This window comes from Dromaius novaehollandiae, chromosome W (assembly GCF_036370855.1).
Source record: "Dromaius novaehollandiae isolate bDroNov1 chromosome W, bDroNov1.hap1, whole genome shotgun sequence".
In the NCBI taxonomy this organism is placed as follows: Eukaryota; Metazoa; Chordata; class Aves; order Casuariiformes; family Dromaiidae; genus Dromaius; species Dromaius novaehollandiae.
This window is the reverse complement of record NC_088130.1, coordinates 41,572,300-41,592,268: the sequence shown is the minus strand read 5'-3', so window position 1 is coordinate 41,592,268 and position 19,969 is coordinate 41,572,300. Positions and strand designations below refer to the sequence as shown.

At 37.3% G+C, this 19,969-nt stretch overlaps 1 protein-coding gene across 3 annotated transcripts in view; it reads right to left on the bottom strand.

Annotated features, from left to right (window-relative positions):
- The window catches only part of LOC112983671 (single-stranded DNA-binding protein 2), a 193,678-nt gene that overhangs the window by 35,140 nt on the left and 138,569 nt on the right, over window positions 1-19,969 (bottom strand). For all 3 annotated transcript variants that reach the window (XM_064499882.1, XM_064499884.1, XM_064499883.1), the window contains 3 exons: window positions 7,606-7,665; window positions 4,195-4,261; window positions 3,929-3,999 (listed from right to left, as the gene is read on the bottom strand). In XM_064499882.1, the coding sequence (XP_064355952.1) occupies window positions 3,929-3,999; window positions 4,195-4,261; window positions 7,606-7,665 (198 nt within the window). The remainder of the gene's footprint in view (window positions 1-3,928; window positions 4,000-4,194; window positions 4,262-7,605; window positions 7,666-19,969) is intronic.

The following is a 19,969-nucleotide window of genomic DNA, read 5'->3' as shown; positions in this document are numbered from 1 at the left end:
TTTCAGGAGTTTCCATTCTTGACTTAAAAAAGTAATATTGTTATCCCCAAGGAAAAAGAATTATATGCTCTACTCAAACAATAGAAACATGCTAAGAATACTTAAAATGTCTGTTATTTCAGGAGGCGTTACTTACACATATAGAGGTCAAGTCAATGGCCACTAAGGGGCAGGTTTTATACTGTATTCAACTTTTATGCCAGGGAAGCTCATTCAAATTCAGAAATGCAGACTTTTCTGAGATTTCTACATTATGGAATTTAAATAGAACTATTTTTAATTAGATTTTGTTAATGAACAGGGCATCAATAAATGGTTGTATGAAATTACAAGATAAGATATCACTCTTATAACATATAAAATAACCATTACATATCTCTTCTAATGAGCCCATCCTAATCAGTTTAAGGTAACTAATGTGAAAATTATGAAAATTATTTAATATGGTATTGAATGTCATAACAATGTCAATAAACAAATTGTCCAAGGCCTATAAAATCAGAGTTTGTGCTCTGATGATTTTATGACAAAAGCCTAGCAATTCTACTATTTACAAGAAAAACTAAATTATATCTATTTTTTATTTAAATGAACACAAACAGAACAATCAGCCTCACCTCACAACATTAATTCACACTGTAATTTGTGTTAATCCTGCAATATTTTTCTGATATTCTGAAGGAATGAATAATAGCATATGCTCTAAAATGAACAGCTCTGCACTTTGAAAGGGGGCAAGAAAATTATTTACTTAAAAAAAGTTCTAAGCCACTGTTGCTGTCTATTTTTCAATAATAAAACCCTAATATCCTGTAGTTATACTATAAACTATATATCTAAACCATAAACTACGTAAACTATATGACTCAAACTTATGGGTGTTCTCTGTATTGGTTGGATTCACAAGTACCTGTGAACATGAAGTCATGAAGATCTGGGAGAAATGTGATAATGAGATTCACAGTGTTGGCCTGGTGCTGCATCTATGTTGAGTGATACAAGCCATAGCATGACTACGCTAGCATACCTAGAGCTGATCTAGAATCATGAGAAGAGGTTCTGTTGCTGGAAACAAAAAGCCCATAATTCTAATTCTTCCTTGTTAGACACTCCCCAAAGTGTCCCATAGTTATCTGGTTTGCAAAAATAGGTCCAAAGGCTGCAAACAGATGTCCTGTTCCAGATCCAACAGTGTCATCCGGACATACTATTAGTCAATAGTTGTTGGCTATCAACCACTACTCATTCCTGCCTTTTCTTGTACTGCCAGCAGACTAACTGGTGTGCACACTCAGGCAAAAAGTCAGCCAGATTAACTCAAACCACTTATTTAACCTGAGTTATCCTAGCTAATTTTGCCTGATGATAGATTAGAGGATGCTCACACTAACAGCTCCTCTGTCAGAACTGTAGGGCAGTAAGTGGTGGGTAGTGAGAAGCAGCTGAGCACAGTAACGGCTTCAGTTGGCACTACTGGATCTGGAAGATGACACAGTCTTGCTGTAACAAAGCAGTAGTTCTGTAACTTTTTTATTTCATTTTTTCCATCTTGATTTGGAGGGCTAAGCTATTCTCCTTATTTGATCTGTTGGATATCTCCTCTCTTAATTTTAGTTCAAGAATCATTTTTGTGGACCTGGGTTAAGGTTCTTTATGGAATCCTGCAGGACTGGAAAAACTTCTTGCTCCTAGAGTAAGAGCACTTTCATTAAGACCATTGAAACACAGGCTCTTTCAGTTCCACTGTGCTTTCTGCAGAGCTTATTGTCCTAATTTGCTCCTTACAGTTTTTTACTAGAAGTCACTATCACCACTGCTTATCTAGTGGTTGAGCTGTTTATAAGAGAGCTACCTAACTTCTGGTGGTTAAAATAAGCCAGATCAGCCAATACTTATTTTTTAAATATTTAAGATAACCCAATTTTTCTTGACTAGAATGCAATAGGAAGCATGTGTGAAATTCACCAGCTAATATGAGAGACTGGGAATAAACAGCCAGGCACAGATCTGAGGTAGTCGCCTGTTCAGCTGGCATAACTGCTGCTTGAAAAAGCCCGAACCACATCCTTTGGAGCTTTTGACAGACTCAAGCATTTATGATTGTATGGTGCCTTTTGCTTCATGCTGTTTAGTTCAATAAAGTCTAGCCCTGAAAAATATAGAACTGAGGTAACTCTTCTGTTTTGGGGGGACTTCAGTCACACTATGTAAGGTTTGACTTTATAATGAAAAAATTATTTACCATCCTGATTTTTACTGCTATAAGCATATAGTATAGACACAGTCATATGGGCATAGAAATGTTCCCCCTGGTAAAAGTTTATATCAGCTGGGAAATAAACGAATATATGCTATACTTGACATAACCATTCCTATACCAGTACATTATGAGTTTCCCAATTTTTCTGCCTGTGTAGCAAGGGAGCAGGGCTTCCCAGCTAACGCCTAAGTTAACTTTACAGGAGCAGACCTGCAGGAGGACCTGAAAATAGATGTGAAAGATCTTATCAGTTTGGTTTTTTGAATGCTTTTCTGAGAAGATCCTAAAAGCAAGGTACAAGGATAGATGATGATGCATCTGTAGAAAAGATTAATTTGGGAACTTAAATTTTGGATAGATTAGCTATATTTTTCCCCATTTTAAGATGCCGTTCAGTAAAAGAAAGAAAAACCCTAAAAAACACTGGATTTTAAGGGACAGCAAAAATGGAAAAATCATCCTTATAAAAACTGGCATGAGATTTGCCTGCTGTGTGACTAATGGTGCTGCATAAAGTATCAGCTCAACCTCATATGGCAGCATTGCAAAGCTTCACTTTCTACCTCTAAAAGGCATGTGGTAAATATACTTCAATGCTACAGAAAAACCAACAAATGTATTTAATAACAGTTTGTTGGTCACACAACAGATGTTGTGTAGAACTGCACAATTAGTTTCTATCAAGAAAACCCAAAACTGTAAAGACAGTTATGAACAGATTTAAAAGGCAAAGCTATTTAATCATTTAAAATTCAGTTGCTATTCCAAAGAACAAAGAAGTCACTAGAGAGATTGTCTGAAATGGGGAAGTAAAAATTTAAGTGTGGGCACAATGAGCACACCGGAGAACAAAATACTAGCAAGACCTGTAAAAAACACCACCATCAAAGTTTTCTTTCACTGAGAGAGTTGACAAAAAAATAATCTTTTGGATTCATTTTTCAGGTATACATCAGTGTTAATTTATCTTTTAACTTCATTAATTATTAAAATGTAATACTGACAGATATCCACTAATATTTTTACACTTTCAAAGAGCCTACATACAACTACAAACAGGTCAGCACTATGGGGAAGGTTGATTCTTGCAATCCAAGGTTGCTTCACTCCTTGAAAACAGAGCCAGAGAGATGCTTATGATTGATAAAGAGGAGAAATGGCAACATGAACTTTAAATTTTGCACCAAAATATCTCTGGAACTCACCAAAATTCTAGCAGATGAAGAAGAATCTTTGCAGTAATTTCTGGGGATTTTTTTTGCTGCAAGGAGTTTGACTAATTTAGTTGTATTGTGAGATTGACTTTTCCCTCCCAAACAGTGAAATTAATTAGACTGGGAGGATAAGGAAACATCTACTCAATGCCTGTGCTCCTTTACAAATTTTAGCCTTTGATTGCAACATATACGGGCTGTGGGACAAACATAACTTTTCTGAAATAAGCAAGTTAAAGGATCCATTTTAATTTCAACTGTTAATTAGAATAACTGATTTTTGGATTTGAGACTCTGCAGAGCTGCAACTCAGAATTAACTTTTATAAAAGAGATAAAATGTATTGAAAAATGGGATTAGACAAACAGGTTCTGGCACATTCAGTCTTCAACTCCAAAAAAGCTAAAGTAATAGGTCCTGTCAAAATAAACAGATACATATCTGTGGAAGGTACCTGTGGTCCTAAAGGAACCATTCCTCTTGGAGGAGTCATTCTCTGCATTGGCCCACCCATGTTTGGATGCCCTGAAAAGAAAATTAACTATTTTGAACAACCATCCAATATAGAAGCACCTTCTGAAACAACTTTAACAAATCATTCCTTCTCAGTTTAATGAAGAGCTTACAAAGCTGCAGTAAACTTTGAAGCATAGAAAGATTGAAGTTTGAGATCACAGTACTTTTGAGCATTCTACATAATTATTTAGAAATGTACTTTACCTTGCTGCCGTGTTGGGTCCATCCCACTAGGCAATAATGGCTGACTTCCTGGGACACCTCCAAGTGCCTGCAGACATAGAAAATTGTTTTAAAAGGAGATAATCCCCTGTAATTTATGTTAAACACAAATACGGGTATTTTGTTTTTAATTCTGAGATGATACTTCTAAGCCAAGAGTAATACGTAAGAGTTAACTCTCCTAAATGCCTAAGACTGACTGTGGTTTTGCACAGACAAACTCTTGGGCTTCCACGGGATTAGAGATAAATACATTTCCAAAAATCTCCCTTGGCTAATTTTCTCGCTTTTTTCCCCAATTCTTCCTTCACTTTACCTTACTATTTTTTAACCTCAAGAACACTGCCTATTTCTCAGTTACCTGGCAATTTATCCTAAGCTTCAGTTTTTACAGAGTTTTCCCTCTTAACCATTATTTTAGCATCTTTCTTTAAGAGGCCAGAATGTGGAGATGGCTGTGATCTGAGAGCAAGCCATAACGGAGCCAAGTGCACAGCATTCAGAGAGTGAGGTACAGCGGGGCTGTGATGCAGTGGATATTTTAGCTCCCACTCTGCTTTACTGTCCTAAGGGCATTAATGCCAAGATAAGCCATTTATCCATCTACAGAAGATACAGCAGTCACAAAGCTTACTCCTAAATCTTGCCTTCAAGCACGAAGATACATTGTGTTGTTACTTCACCTCCAGTCCAAATGAAACATATTATTTTAAACCCCCAAATTTTTATCTGCCTTTTGGGTTGATAGTAAGTGATTTAGGTTTAAGGCTAATTTCTGTAGCCTCTTACCTAAACTTTAGTCAGCTAGGAAAATGTTGTTATAAATGGATCTTTGCGACTGGTCCACAAAGTGCTATTTAACATTTCAAAACAGCAACACATCTTCAGGAAAAATTTATGTGGAGTGAGTAAATCTGATATTATGAAAGTGATGCACGCAGGCAATACAGGTGTTGCTTACCGAGGGGACGCAGCGGTTGCTCGTGACTTGCAAATACTGTGGCAGTTAGGGACACACACGAAGGGGAACCTACCTGCATATATCCTAACGCTTATTTCCACAAGAGGTATGAAACTCAAAACTAAGATCCACATTGTTACCTCATTTAACACCTAGTCAAAAGGTACTCTATTTTTTAAAGATTTACAGAATATATATAATCTGAGACTACATCATTTAAATCAGAGTTTTACAGATACTTCAGCATCTTAAAGTCAGGATGATATGTAAGGACAACATATGAAATACACAGAGAAGTGTCGAATATTGGTGAAGCAGAACTGGCCATTCCTGTCAGGGATGACAGGTGGCGATGAGGAGGAGGAGGGAGGCGCTGCTCTGCGCACGCTGACTGAACGCTTCACTCAGGCGGTAACCAGAGTGTGGATAGTTACATAAGGGACTGCAGCTCCTTTCCCAGGGAGAGCACCACTTTTCAAGAAAACCGAGTGTATCTGCACAGCACAATGCATTGCCAAGAGCAAATGCTTTTGCAGGACGAGATGTTCAAGTACGAGAGGGATCTCAGGCACACCAGCAAGGCACTCAGTATTTGCTAACTTTCCTTGATAAAAGGTTTACAACTACCTCAAGTATCCTTACACAGTACTGCACTATGCTAGGTACGCCTGCCCCGTGCTGCGCTTCCTTGCCTAAGAAATACAGTCCCTATTGCAATGTATTGATGGATAGAATTGTAGTTACAATGGGAATTTTAACTGTGACTTTTATTGACTTTCATGTAATCAAAACTTCAGCCTTAAAGCTGCATTGCAATAGTTTATTACTTCCACATACTGCCTGTATATACTGTAACTTACAGTATGGCAGCGTTGCCAAAAGCAGTATATTCATGAATGCAGCATAATGTAAATGAATCTCAGGAGCTGTAATTCACTAAGATTATGCTACAGCTCTAAACTGAAAATAATGCAATGTTCAGACAAAAATAGCTTTTGAAACTAAAGCTGCAAGTTGGCAGCACTTTTATAGCATTCACCACATCCAGTTTTTACCTGCCAGTATTTACATAATTCAGAAACACAGAAAGAAAAATAAAAGAATAGGTGAAAGCCAAATGCCGGCGTATCTTTGACTAACATATTACTGAAAGGTGAAAAAGTAGGAAGGTGTTTTGTACAGAGTTACAATATATCTTTAACAAATATTTAACTAAAGCACTAATTAAATCGCACTCTTATATTGTCCCTTGATGATCACTTCAAGAAAGTTAATTGTCATTATAAGTAAGTTTGTGAAAATACCTACGTTGTATATAACTTAACTTGCTCTCTAACATCATCAGGAGGAACATTTGAAAGAGTCTTGCAACATGAAGTTTCCAGCTCACAAAAATTTAAACTTCAACTTTCTGGCAACGACGTGCAGTGCTCAAGACCAGTTTACTGACACTGTCATACAAACATAAAAAATAGCCATAGCTGAAGCTGGAGTGGAAGAGTCTCCTCATCAAGCTGTGACCACAAGAAAGGCAGCTCTGGAAGGCTAAGTTGCACAAAAAATCTATTCCATTCTCCTATCAACCTTTTCCAATCTTATAAATGACCCAGTTTCTCTTTCAGAGCTCAGCTGATATTTTTCTGTCTGCTTATCTCTAACTTTTCATCTGCTGACAACTGCTTTCTCCTCCTCTATCTACACTTAAGGAGTACAGAACTTAAAAATACAAATGTTATCTGCTTCCAGAACCATCTTTTCACAGATGGGCCAATAAAGGTCTCTGCTGACGAACAGCAGCTCATTACTCATTCTTGTTACACAAGCATGCATATCCTTTGATGGAGATGAGAGAAATTGGGAATTTGATGCTTTCATAAACTCCTCAGAGTGCCTGTGAGATGCACGGTGTGCTTTAAGATAGCTGTACCTCACCGATGATCTCCATAACTGTGAAGTAAAAATACTTTACACATCTAAGAAGGAATAGGAGGGAGTGATGCATTTTATGTAGAATTCAGTAAAATAACTCTCAGATCTAACTGCTTAATGTGGTTAGGGAAGTTTACAGAATATAGCAACTATGCAGACTGTCTACCATCTTCTCAGAGGGGACAGCATCAATCAGCCGAGCTTAGCAGAGCCATGCACAAGCCAACAATATCTTCTCTCTGTAGACAGGCTTAAGGCACAATAAATTTTGAGGTGTAGACACCAACTAAGCATAAGCATGAGCTGCAAGTGGAATGGCGTATCTATCATGCACTGTATCAAAATACCCATTTAATGGTCAGATGAAATAGGGTGGAGAGAAACTAAGTGAGTTTTGTATGTTAGAGAAATTTGTATGTTATAGGCAACACGAGAACATTCCCTGTTCTCAACACTGTTCCATGTCCGTGGAACACAAATGTGCATCAGTGATAAGTTCTTACCTGATTGGGTATTCTTAAAGGTGGCCTTGGACCTCCAGGGTACCGAGGGGACATGAAAGGCTATGAAAAAAGAATCACTGCTGAATAATTCAAATTAGCTTGTAAATACTGTATTAAGTCATTAGGCATATGGCTTGTGTCATGCTCACATCTCAGGAATCCAGTTTACATATTTCTACAGAGTGCTCATACATTATTCTGCAATATTTAGCGAGACTAAATAAATTCAAAGATCCTTAGTGAACGTAGCTATGAAGATACATTATTTAAAATTTTGCTACAGCTATTGTGAAAGCAGAATATAAACAACTTAATGCATGATCTATGAAGAATAATAAACTTTTCAGATCATAAAATCACACATCTAATCTTTTCACTGGATAAAGGGGAAAGATAAGAACACTGGAATATGAAAGAAAAATGTTCTTGAAAGAGTCAAGAAGTAAATAACAGCATAATAATTTGCAAATACTTTCCCTTCACTTTTTCATAGTAATATAGCAAAGCACAATACAAGATTTAGCCTGTGAGGACACAGATTTCAAGTTTATGTCATAAATACCTAGAACTTTGTTGGTTTATACAAGCTATATTAACTCAGTGTTGTACCCCTCCCATCCCTTCATACATAACTCCATGCTCAGTACAGCTCCTCCTCTCTCAAAACCAAGTATCTGCTCAACCCTGTCATCCCATCCTGCACTCTATGAGGCACTATATGCGTTCTAGTGGTCACTACTACTGTACTACTGTGCAGCCTAGAAACAAGGTCAGACCCTTACATTAAGACCAGAAATAAATGCTAAATGAATGCTAGCATCAGCAAATAAATTTAACATCTCTACTTGTTCCACCTCCAAGTGTGACAGCAATCCAGATATCTAAAAAGCAGGGAGATTAGTGGCAAGTTTGAGATCCACAGGAAAAAGGCACAAACATCTGACTAGACAGATGATGAAGAGGATTATTTTGGCAAGCAAATGTACCTATGACTCCAGAAGAAAATGAAGAGCTAAAAGTATGCTTTGACTGAACACAGAGACATAAAAGACTTTTCTAAGAGCTGAAGGAAAAAAATCTTTCCTTCCATGAGGTTTCCTCTCAAACCTTCTACTAATACACTAGCATCTTCTCTCCTGTGCCTAAATTGTCAGGCACTGGCAAAACAAAAATGCCATGCAACTATGTATTATAAAACAGAAGCTCATTTCCGTTCATGACACTGCCCTAGGAGTCATAGGAGAAGTGAGAGATATAAAAGAAAGGATGTTCGCATGGAACTTTCCCAGAGGAATATCTTATGACAAACAAGCTATTGCACAAACCCACTCTTGGCCTCTTGGAAAAGAAATATACCTACACAGGAACCATCTAGTGTGCTATAGCTAATGACCATAGACAGTTCACTAAAACTCTGTGGTTGACAGCTTCCGTTCATGAATGAATGCCATATTTGGGCTCTGTCAGTTGTACTGTGTTTTAAGCTAAAATGCCAGTGATCATCCTTATTAGCAAGATATGTAATATTATTAGTAATAATTAGTAACAATTATAATTATATCACTAATAATTAGTAATCATATTTTTCATGTGATCTGCAGAAAAAATTAACTGAACCTTTCACTTCTCAGAATCAGATGAAAGTTGTAATAATAATCTGCTACATAAACACATACTCTAAATAAGATACTAGAAAGCAATTTAAAATACAGAGGCTTTACAAATTGGAGAAGAAAAGTTAAATGACAATTATGAAAAGACTGCAAAATTAACAAGAGCATTTGAAATTATGCGTTATAGAAGAGGGAGGCTTATTCATGTCTTCTGTCTATGAGGGCATATCGACAAGGGTGAGAATCTATTATGAGAAAGAAGAAAAAAAGAGTTGCACATGTGGCAAAGGCTGTAAATATGAAGATGCTTCTGAAGAAGTACAAGTAGGAGGAAACTAGAAAACAGTTTCCTTAAAGGTCAGTCAATTGCATTGTATGGAGTGCAGCACACTCTAGTGAATATTGTGTATTTGCTTTACCACGTTCAGCAAACAAGACCTTACATTTATTTACACTTGTACCTCTCATAAAAAGGACAGAGTAATGTCTGTCAAGTCAACCATATTTTAACACAGCATCACATTACATAGTACTAGTAATACGTTAGTGCATTATTCACAGAATGTCTACTCTTTCAACTTTCAGATTTTCTTTCAAGCAGGATGGAAACCATTCTATCACCTTTAATCTACTTATGTTCCCCTTTCTCCCAACGGGTTCACCTTTCTATTCGTTTTATAAAAATCCTAAAAAACGATCTTAACATACTTTTGTATAGCTGCAATAGTATATAAGAAGTGCTTTTCACGTCCAGTGCTGCAGAAAATAAAAGAGCACAAAGTTCTGAAACAGATACCTCCCCCTTTCGCATTAACTAGAGCAAGAGGTTGTTCATACAAAATCACTATTTTACTTTTCAAAACTTTTCCAATGCCTGACAATTAGAATCACTATTTTCTGGTTTGCAGTGCCCCCGACATCAGTAGCTGCTCTGGATATCTGAGTATATCTGGATATAGGTAGGTACCAGGTCTATTTAATAAAAGGCTCACAAAGTAAGTCTAAGACTCTTCTCTGACACGACATAACAAGTTACCAGCTGTTTCTTTGGAAGCATTGTTTCTTAAGCAAGCATTTAGGCTGATGTTGATCTGAGAGCTAGTGCATATATTCTTGTCTGATTGGATAGTTCATTGCATGAAATAACTACAGGAGCCTCTCTGATACAGCTCTGTCTTAAAAGAAGTTTTATATACTGTAAATATTTACATATTTCCCTTAAATTTATTTGTGGAAATGTTTAAAACTTCTCCCATTCTTTAAGCAATTCAGCCCAAGTGGAACTGGGATGAATGACTTAATCTGCTAAATTCCAGATAGATATTATAGCTCTTGATGGTCCCTGGGTATGAACATTTTATGGCTCTACAGAGCAGGCAAGAAAACATATAAACAACTGGGGATCACAGTTAATGTTTTGCAGAATATAAAGTACCAATGAAGTGCCATACAGCATTATATAAAATGGTGACATAGTGATGTGCAAGGACAAGTCTAAAAGATTTTAAGCTGTTTTGAAGCATAATTTACTATTCAAGGTTACTGCAAAAGTTCTATCATCAAAAGAAAAACTTAAATATTTTAACTTTCATGTTACTTATTCAATTTCCACCTCTCCACAATCGATGTGGTGGTTGCCTCCCAAAAGTCCTCCCAAGATACCAAAGAAATTCTGCCAAATATTTTAATGAAAATGTATTCTAAAGAACAGCTTTTCAGCCAGTTAGGTGACCAGGACAGCCTCTCGGTTGCTCTCGAGCCTGACACGCGCATGACTCCACTAAGCTCTGGAGATTCCAAGGAGGAGGCACTCCTCGCCACGCATGGCACTTCGCCACTTCCTTGTAATTAACAGCTGACATTCAGTCCCTCATCTAGTTTTACTTTAGTGTTAAAGAGTAGCTGGAATGAGCATGGTTTATGGAGGACCTACTGTGGGCTTTTGTTCCTGACAGTTAGTAGTGCTCTCTTTCCTTGAGTTCTTGCAAACTTTTTCCTTGCCTTCTTTTAAAGATATTGCAGCATATATATCACAAAAAGTAATGGGTTCAAAACAGGAGTAATAAATTAAAAACAGAGACCATAGACTTTAAATCACTCTCCCTAGCTCTTGTCTTTTGAAGGCAAAAAATAAATTCTTTGTACATTGAAGCCAGTCAGACATCTCTCTCTGCTAACTCAGCCTTGTGTCAACTCAGAATTCAGCATCTTGATAGTCTAAAACCTTTAATGGATGCCCACACTAAATTCACAGCGAGACAGCCTTCTTACTTGTCCCAGAGTTCAACTAAGGGGACTGTTTAGGTGCCACATCAATGAATCAAACACTTCCCTGTTTACCCCAGCTAGCAAGGAGTGAGAGAGCTACCTGCAACGCATAGATTACAAAAGAACTTCCTCAACATATACAGTCAAAAAGGATTACAACTATATATCTACTAAAAAAATAATAAAGGTAAAAATAGAAAGAAATAATTAAAGTGGAAAAATATGCCAAAAGATAGGTACCATAATTTGACAGTACAGCAATAGATTTAGCTATCAGGTCTGAAGAAGACGGGGGGCAAAGGACATATCTCCCTGGAACTTTCTTTATGCAGTAGGATGTAGGATACTCTTCAACCAACATATATCTGGCATTTCAGGGCCAGACCTTGCTTAGGGAGATCTTGCCTAAGGGAAACTTTGAGCAATGTATTTGAGTATGAAATCTCTCAAGGAGTAGATCTGACTGAGAAAAGGGATATAACCAGAGTGGCTCCATTCCCCAGTAACTTCCAGATGCTGAAACGGCCCTCAAGGGTTTTTAGTAACTACTGCAGCCTTCAGGCTGCTCTAATCTGCAACTGGGACATTACACTGAGTAAGAGAAGGTATAGACAATGATTTTGCACACTATCCTAAACTACAATTAACTCTTCAAATGAAGTTCAGGAACTGCCACGTAACTTCACTAATTTATTAAGAAAAGCAAAAAAACCCAAAACAAAACAAAAAAGAAAAGAACATGAAGAAAACAAAAGACATAGCCCAGTATGCCTTATCTAAGGCACGGCTGAAAACACGTCTCTAGGTGGAGGTGCCACCAACATTTGAAAACATGCATGTCACAGTAGTTGCAGCAACACCAGAAGTGTTTTTGGAAACAGCTTGCTAAAGACATCTGCGGTCTCGAGTATATTGTAATTACTGCCTTTAGGTACAAAATTCAATAATTTGGTTTCACAAATAGTATCTTGAAAGCATGCAGCTGAGATCAAAGGAATAGAAGAAGAAGCTTCTGCTAAACTGGGAGAAAAAGAAGTGGGATAGGAAAAAGCTTTTGTATGGCCACCACAGAAAACAAATATTCATCATTTTACAGTAAATAAAATATTAAAGAACTGATACTACATAACATAAAGTCAAGATGTGAAGTGTTAAAATTAGTTAGCTCCTGCTCTCATAATGTCCTACTATGGCAAAGTATTAGAAAGGCTCGAATAGAAGAAACATCCAAGAACTTTAATGATGGTGCCACAAGTTCTAGTATTTTCTGCTACCTCCCTGCTAAAGAAAGAATCCTAACCGTGTACAGAGTGAGTAAAGGATATTTTACAAGCTGTGAAATTAAAACAATTTTCCAAGGTGTGCGTGTGCACATACAATGTAAAAATCTTGTAAAATACTATTCTTAATCCCTGGGGACACAAAGGGACAAGCAGACTGTAAGTTTCCAGTAGGGAACTCTTTGAAGAAGCAATGCTGAAGCATCAGTGGCTTTACTGCCTACATTTTGCTTCAATATTCAAGAAAAATGGTTTCCAGACAAATTATAAAAACGAGGTCTCGTGAAAAACTATCCACCAGGAAGCTGATGACATAAACACATAGATGCCAGCCTGTTTCTCTGCCAGCTGTGTGAATTTTATTCTGTCTTCTTTTAGTTGTTTAGGCTACTCTACAATATGACGTGTTTTTGTTTTCTTGTACCTAGCACTGGGAGAATAAATGAATTTTAAATATGGTATTCCAGTAAGTATGACAAATTTCAAGAAATGTATTTTTCTTTAAACTTACTTTCTTTTTAAAAGTTGGGAATGTAATTTGTCTGCTTCCAAACACAGCTAGATTAGCTTTTTGCATTGACATTTTTAATTCTTTCTTTACTCATACCTGTACACTTAATTCATTTTTTTCCACATAAATTGCAAAATTTTCAATAATCCACATTCAAATAAGTAATCTTGAATATCACTCACATTTGAATTCCTATTTCTTGTTTAATGAGGTAGAATTTAAAGCAAATATATGAATCTATCCCAGTGTCTATATATTACATGATATCCCATGACGTTATCCCGGATAGGAAGACTTAATGTAACAGACAAACACATACCAGGATAACAAATAAATGTACTTCAAAAACAATTATTATAGTTACTGGGCCCGAGTAATGGTGAGGTTGTACACGTCTGCTAACATAAAAATACCAAGAGACAAAATGACAGTGAACCAAGCTAGGGCTGTTTCCCTGAGGAGAATAAAATGGAATGAATAATGCCTGAACAGGAGAACCTTGTCTACATGGTATGAAAAAAATACTTTTTCAGTCAGGTAGCTTAAAATAACAACATTCATCTATATGCACATTAACATCTTCCTAGCTAGCTATATTAAGAGGTTTGTTTTAACTCAGGAGAGAGCACAGATGTCTGGTCAAAGCAGGATGAAAGATATGCTTTCAAAGCACATCACTGACCTGTTTTAAATGAATGCATTTAAGCTTAGCACAGTCAGAAGAACAGTACTTTAACCAGTCTCAGCTGCCCAGAAGATGAGCTCTGGGGCTGACTGGTTTGTACTAGGGTTACTTGCTAAGTAGCAAGCACGAAAGGCTTAGAAATTTGATGCACATTCCCTCTGCAAATGGCTAAAGCCATCTAAGATGTTGCACGCCCAGCTCTTCCCTCCCAGTGGCCGTACTGTTTCGCCAGAGGCAAGTGTTCCCGCAGAGACCTCGGGAAATGGGACCGTTTTGCATCCGCACGTGCTTCAGCACAACGCCATGGAGGCAGGCCAGCCGCCGGCGAGCGCGTTCACCCGGGCAGCCCGGTGCTGCAGTGGAGACGGGCACCGACCCTCATGCCGCATCCTGACACGACACGGGGGCAGGAACCCCCCCGCAGAGCTCAGCGCTGGGAGACGGAGGCTGCTGCTCTAACAGCTCCGAACATCTCCATGTGACAGAGGCCGCCTGCTCCATACTCTTTGCTGCATTTTACATGGCTTGAGAAAGCAGAGGAATGGGCTGGGCCCTGCTCGCACCAGGATGCAGAAATGTCTTCGGAAAGTAGTTGTGCGTGCGGACAGAGTGCGCTGGCGGAGGAGCCATTAACAGCGCATATTACATTAGGGGGCAGGAAATAGGCTTGGTGGCTCTCCAGGGCAGGAGGCAGCTCAACTCTCAGGGCTGCTTAATTTCAGCTCTAGTGCAGACAGCGCACTGCGGGCTTCCCAAAACCATTTCTAAATTCAGATTTTTAGCGCAAACAAAAACAAATGCTAACTGCTTTTTAGCATACTATCTTTTTAAATGCACCATCAAATTTAGAATAATCTTCTTATACTGTACACCTAACCGCTTTGAGAGGCTGATGATATTCCTAACTAGAGAATGTCTCTTAGGGAAATGACAGAGCATACAACAAATTAAATAACACAAGATGAAACACAGTTTTAGCACTCAGTAGAGAACAGGACTAGAATAGTTCTAATTGGTTTGTATGATTCAGTCACCATAATCGGCACAAATAAAGTCTAAATACTATTTATCACCAGAAGCTGTAAAATGGAACCGCAGCCTTAACTAGTATACACACTGTGACATATTATTTTAAACCAATTGTGCTGCTACTTGATAAGCAGGTATACCGGGGGGGTCCAATTTACTACCATCTAGGTCAGAAGTCAGATATGAATTTTCATAAAGAGCAAACCTCTCCATTTATTCATTTCAAGTTCTATATGAACTACATATAGTTTAGATAAATGAAAAACAAAACAAAACAAAAATCTTTGTTCTTCTCTCCTCCAGTAAAAAAAATGAATTCAATTGCCAAGTTATATATTTTGTCTCTGAAAATATGACTCATATTCTTTTTCATCTTCGAACTCTATTCCTGGTTAAAATGATTGACATTATTTAACTATTTACAGTCCAAATGGTAAGAAATGCTTACTTGATAATTTTATTTCATTTTCTCATTATGGTATCAGTACTGAAAAAATATCAGAAAGTAACATTTTAATATATCTCCTTAAGACTGGTATATTTTATAAAATGATTTAGGGATGCTTGACAACTACCATTGGTGTAAGTATTTCCATTAGCCATGAAATGTTTTTTTGGTCTTAAGGAGTACAATGATGAACGATAAAATATGTGTGAATTGAAGGTAGCCAAGTATTTATAATTCATGTATTTTCATTTACTTAGTTTCCTCTCTTTTTTGTGGACATCTCCATCAGCAATCGTGGTCACCACAGTGTATAAGACATTCTTGATTAACACATTTTAATTCTAACCATCGCTAAACCAATTTAGCTCTCAAAATGACACACTTGTGCTGGCACAGTTTGCTGATGAGCATAAACATGTAACTTATCTTCTATGAAGCTCAGACAGGCTATCGTCAATGCTTAACAAAAATTACTTTTCTATTCAGTTGCATTTCACTGTTAATTATATAACCCCTCTTGTCCTCCTTCACCCCCCAAAAGGCTGTTAGGATGTTAGAGGTCTTTGTTTTTATATTTTACTGTGTATCTTGTAATCTACAAGTATATAAATCAAATGATCTGTTTCTCCTCTACACTATTTCACATGAAATTGTTTGCATTAGATTCTCAGCACAGAGAAGGGAAGCATTTCTCTTGATGCTGGCCTTTTCTGATGACCAAATCTATTTTCATGCACAAGTACGTCTTTGCACTTCAGATGAAGATCCCCATAAAAATCATTTCCGTATTTACGGTCTTCTAAGAGCTGCCTGACATGGTCTGGCAACCTATAAATGGCAACTGTAAGAGGTTTGATTTAATTTAGAGTGTAGGGCATAATTAAAAAAAAAAAAAAGATTGAAAAGCCTTCCACAGACCTCGTGTTGCCACGATTTAAGATTCCAACAGTTACAACACAAACAATACTATCCGTTCAGTTAAAATGAATGCTTTATCCCTCACCAAGAAATACTGGACTTGTTCCACAATAACAAGGAATGCTGCAATGCTAGGAATACTCTTCTACAAGGGAGCGTATACCTTGTATACTCTGCATACAAAAATGAAAAACAAAACCTCAAAAACCCCTCTCAAACAAAAATCCTTTTGTCCCTAGCTAGACATCTCTCCGTGATTTTAGAAGCAGGATCTTCCTGCTAGTCAGGCTACTTCCCCAGAAATTTGAGCAAGTAAGTAACACTCATTTTGCTGATAGATGATCTTTAGGAATTGTACCGTTATTGCATATGTGTCACTTTATGGGAAATACCATTATCTCATGCTCACGAAGATTTAGCAAGTGGGAGAGAAAGAGGCTAAATTATGCACATGATATTTAAAAGAGATTTCAAAAGCAGCACAAATTTAAAAAGGCTATGAAATACATGTGTTTTAAACCAGGTTAATAATTTCAATATTTATTTTTATTAAATTAAAATATTACAGAAAATAGAACTAATCTCTTCAAACCTTATTAAAGCTAAAACTGGAAGGTCAGGAAGTATCACCCTTTTTAAAAAAATAAACCATATTTTATAATTCAGACACTTTACACACAGCTCACTAAGTATGAGGAAATATTTTCTCAAATTTAGCAACCCTTCTAGTCACCCCTGACTATGACGTATGGTTGATTTTTTAGAACAACTTTGAAAATGACAAATCAGGGTTTGTTAGAAGTAATTACTGCTGTTATATTTAATAAATATATTATTGTGAAGCTAAATGCATTATCTTCCTCCAAAGATTTTGGTTTAAAAACCAAGCACTTGTGGCTCATGTAAAGACTAATAGTCAAGCTATGACAGGAACTGAATTAACCTCAACAGAAGGAAACGTATATACATGACAAACCCTCCCGCTACTTTTTAGCACACTCCAAAAGTTAACTACAATGCCGGTTTTGGTGCATGGTCAGTACATCGCAAACGACAGACTGATTTTCTGGACAGGATTCTGAAAGGAGAGAGCAGTTCCCCTAGGTACGTGATTTATCCGCAGTCCCACCCCCCTCGCCCTCGCCCTAATCCACAGCCAGCAGCGGCTCTGCGCCTGCCTGAGCTGGTGCGTGTGGAAGGGGAGGCGGGGGAAGTGTGGGCTCAAAGCTTATTTAGTTACTCAAGCTGAGCAGTTTTAATTTGTTCTAACAGTTATGAGCAGTAAAACCATTACCACAACTGCAGGATAGAATTATCAAAGCCAGCAGATGTCAGACACCTTTATCTTTTTAAAGTTGACTTTATTTCTGTTATTTAGCGAAAACGAAAGAAAAAAGAGGAACAAACACAAACTACTTACAGATCTCTTTAGATGCTAATCCCCTCCCACTTAGTCTAAAAAGTCAAATTAATTATTAAACTATTTTAAATTATAATGCAATACTGACAAGGGCAAAACTGCACAGACCCTGATTCTGCAAAGAATTATACGTACAAATATTTTTATGCACTTGACTATTCCCAGTGGGTGTAAGTCGGCAATACTGGGGTGATGCATTTACAAACAACGGAGATTCCAAACGTACAATAAATTTCTCCTTACTAGCATTAATTATATAGACCCGGGGCAGATGGGGAAAGAAATCCTCTTCAAAATCCACTTTCATATTTTCAAAGCTTTTCAAGGCCTACCAAAGCTGCTAGGTTTACTTAGAAGCTACATTTGCAGATTTGATGATGTTTCATTTGCTTACAGTAACATTTAACAATCCATGATGCTTTTCAAAGCTTCTGGGACTTGACTGTATCTGCTCTGCTCAGGACCCAATTCTTTAACATTTCGCTTTTTGCACCCACACTTGTCTCCTTTGCTCCGTTGTTTGGAATTTAACATAGGTGTGAGCATGTAGCACATGTGGCTAATTCTGCAGTCATGTGACAGTTCATTTTTAATGATCTGTATATTTATATTTTAGCAAAAAATATAGCACAGAAGGTTTTTGATTTTGCAAGAGATATTTGAGACTTTATCTCTACAGTCTGAATAGTAAGTATCTCCTTGCTTTCCTAAGCAAAAATGAAGGCCTTCCTGTATCCAATACAGTTTCATCTGTGTCACGGGTAAATTTTACTAGGAACTTGAGATTTCCATGATTCAAAATTGAAAAATATGGAACAGCTGATTCTTTCAATCTTTACCAAAAAGACGTCAGACTACAGATTTTGCATCAGGGAGAATATAGATTTCCCAACTACCACCCATAAATTGTTTCCTGTGAACAAGTTTATAATTGTTCTCAGGAAGGGTAAGCAGACAGGCAATGCTGCGAAAGTGGGGAAAACACGAAGACCAGGAATGAAAGATAAGTGACTAAGCAGGATGCTGCCATTGTTAAACTAAGTGTGGCTGCTTGAAAGAAAAATCAGATGGGGATAAAAAATGGTAATGCCCGGGAAAACCAGGAAACTACACGAAGATTAGAGGAAGACAATAGTTGAAACAGTTCAAAGCAGTTTAAAAAGAAGCAAAATATTTTCAAAATCACTGTAGATACACGCTATGGAGCTGTAAAGATCAGTCTGAGGGACATCTGTATCATTTAACTTCAGTCATGTCATTTAGCTGCCAGAATTAGGAATCTTCATTCCTTGCACAAACAACGACTCCTCAGTGGACAAATCACAGAAACAACACAGCGACTTCAAAATGGCTTTAAAAGGGCACCGGAGGATTTCTCCCTCCTCATAGTCCTTACTGTTGGATGCTTGTTGAAATTAGCAATTTGGGAGGACGTTCTGTGAGTATCAGGGGGCTAACAGAGCAGATCACATACCCAGCAGAGCCCCAGCCAGCAGAATGTTTTCTAGGAGACTAACACATGTGAGCTAGATTAAGTGATTGCCAGGACTGAGTGAACCTGTAAATGGGCTGGTTTCACTCCCAGCTGTCTTGGAATCAGAAGAGATGTAAAGGTACCATCTGTATTTTTTTAGGAGACTTCACTGATCAATGACTTTAAAAAAGAACAGACATCTTATATCCTTCTACAGAGGCTTATAGAAACATTTTCTTTTATATACAAATAGTTCACTGTTTCTGTTTTGAAATGCAAAGAGGTGTGTGTTGTTATTGATTTTTAATTCACTAATCTATTTTGGTTATTTTCACTACCTAAGTGCTATTTAAACTCAGTTTTTTATATACAACAGTAATGCTAGGCAGGAAGAGAAATGGAAAAGTTCTTTTTGCTCATCTCTCTTACTGTAAGAATGCTCTACTAGAGCATTAGGTCAGCTCTACTAAAGCACAACAAGGCTAAAAATAATACATTAGCATCATATGGATTGAGCTAATCTGAGAATGAACAACTGCCACTAGATGGCATGACAGCCTTATATTCCTTCGGTAGGTTGAGGTTTGTTTTTTTTTCTTTTTTTTGCTTTATATAAGAGCAATATGTAACATTTGTATTTCAAACATGCTGTCAACACATTTTTCCCATGCCTATCCAAGTATTTCTGATTATCACAAATCAGTGAATGAAGCAAACT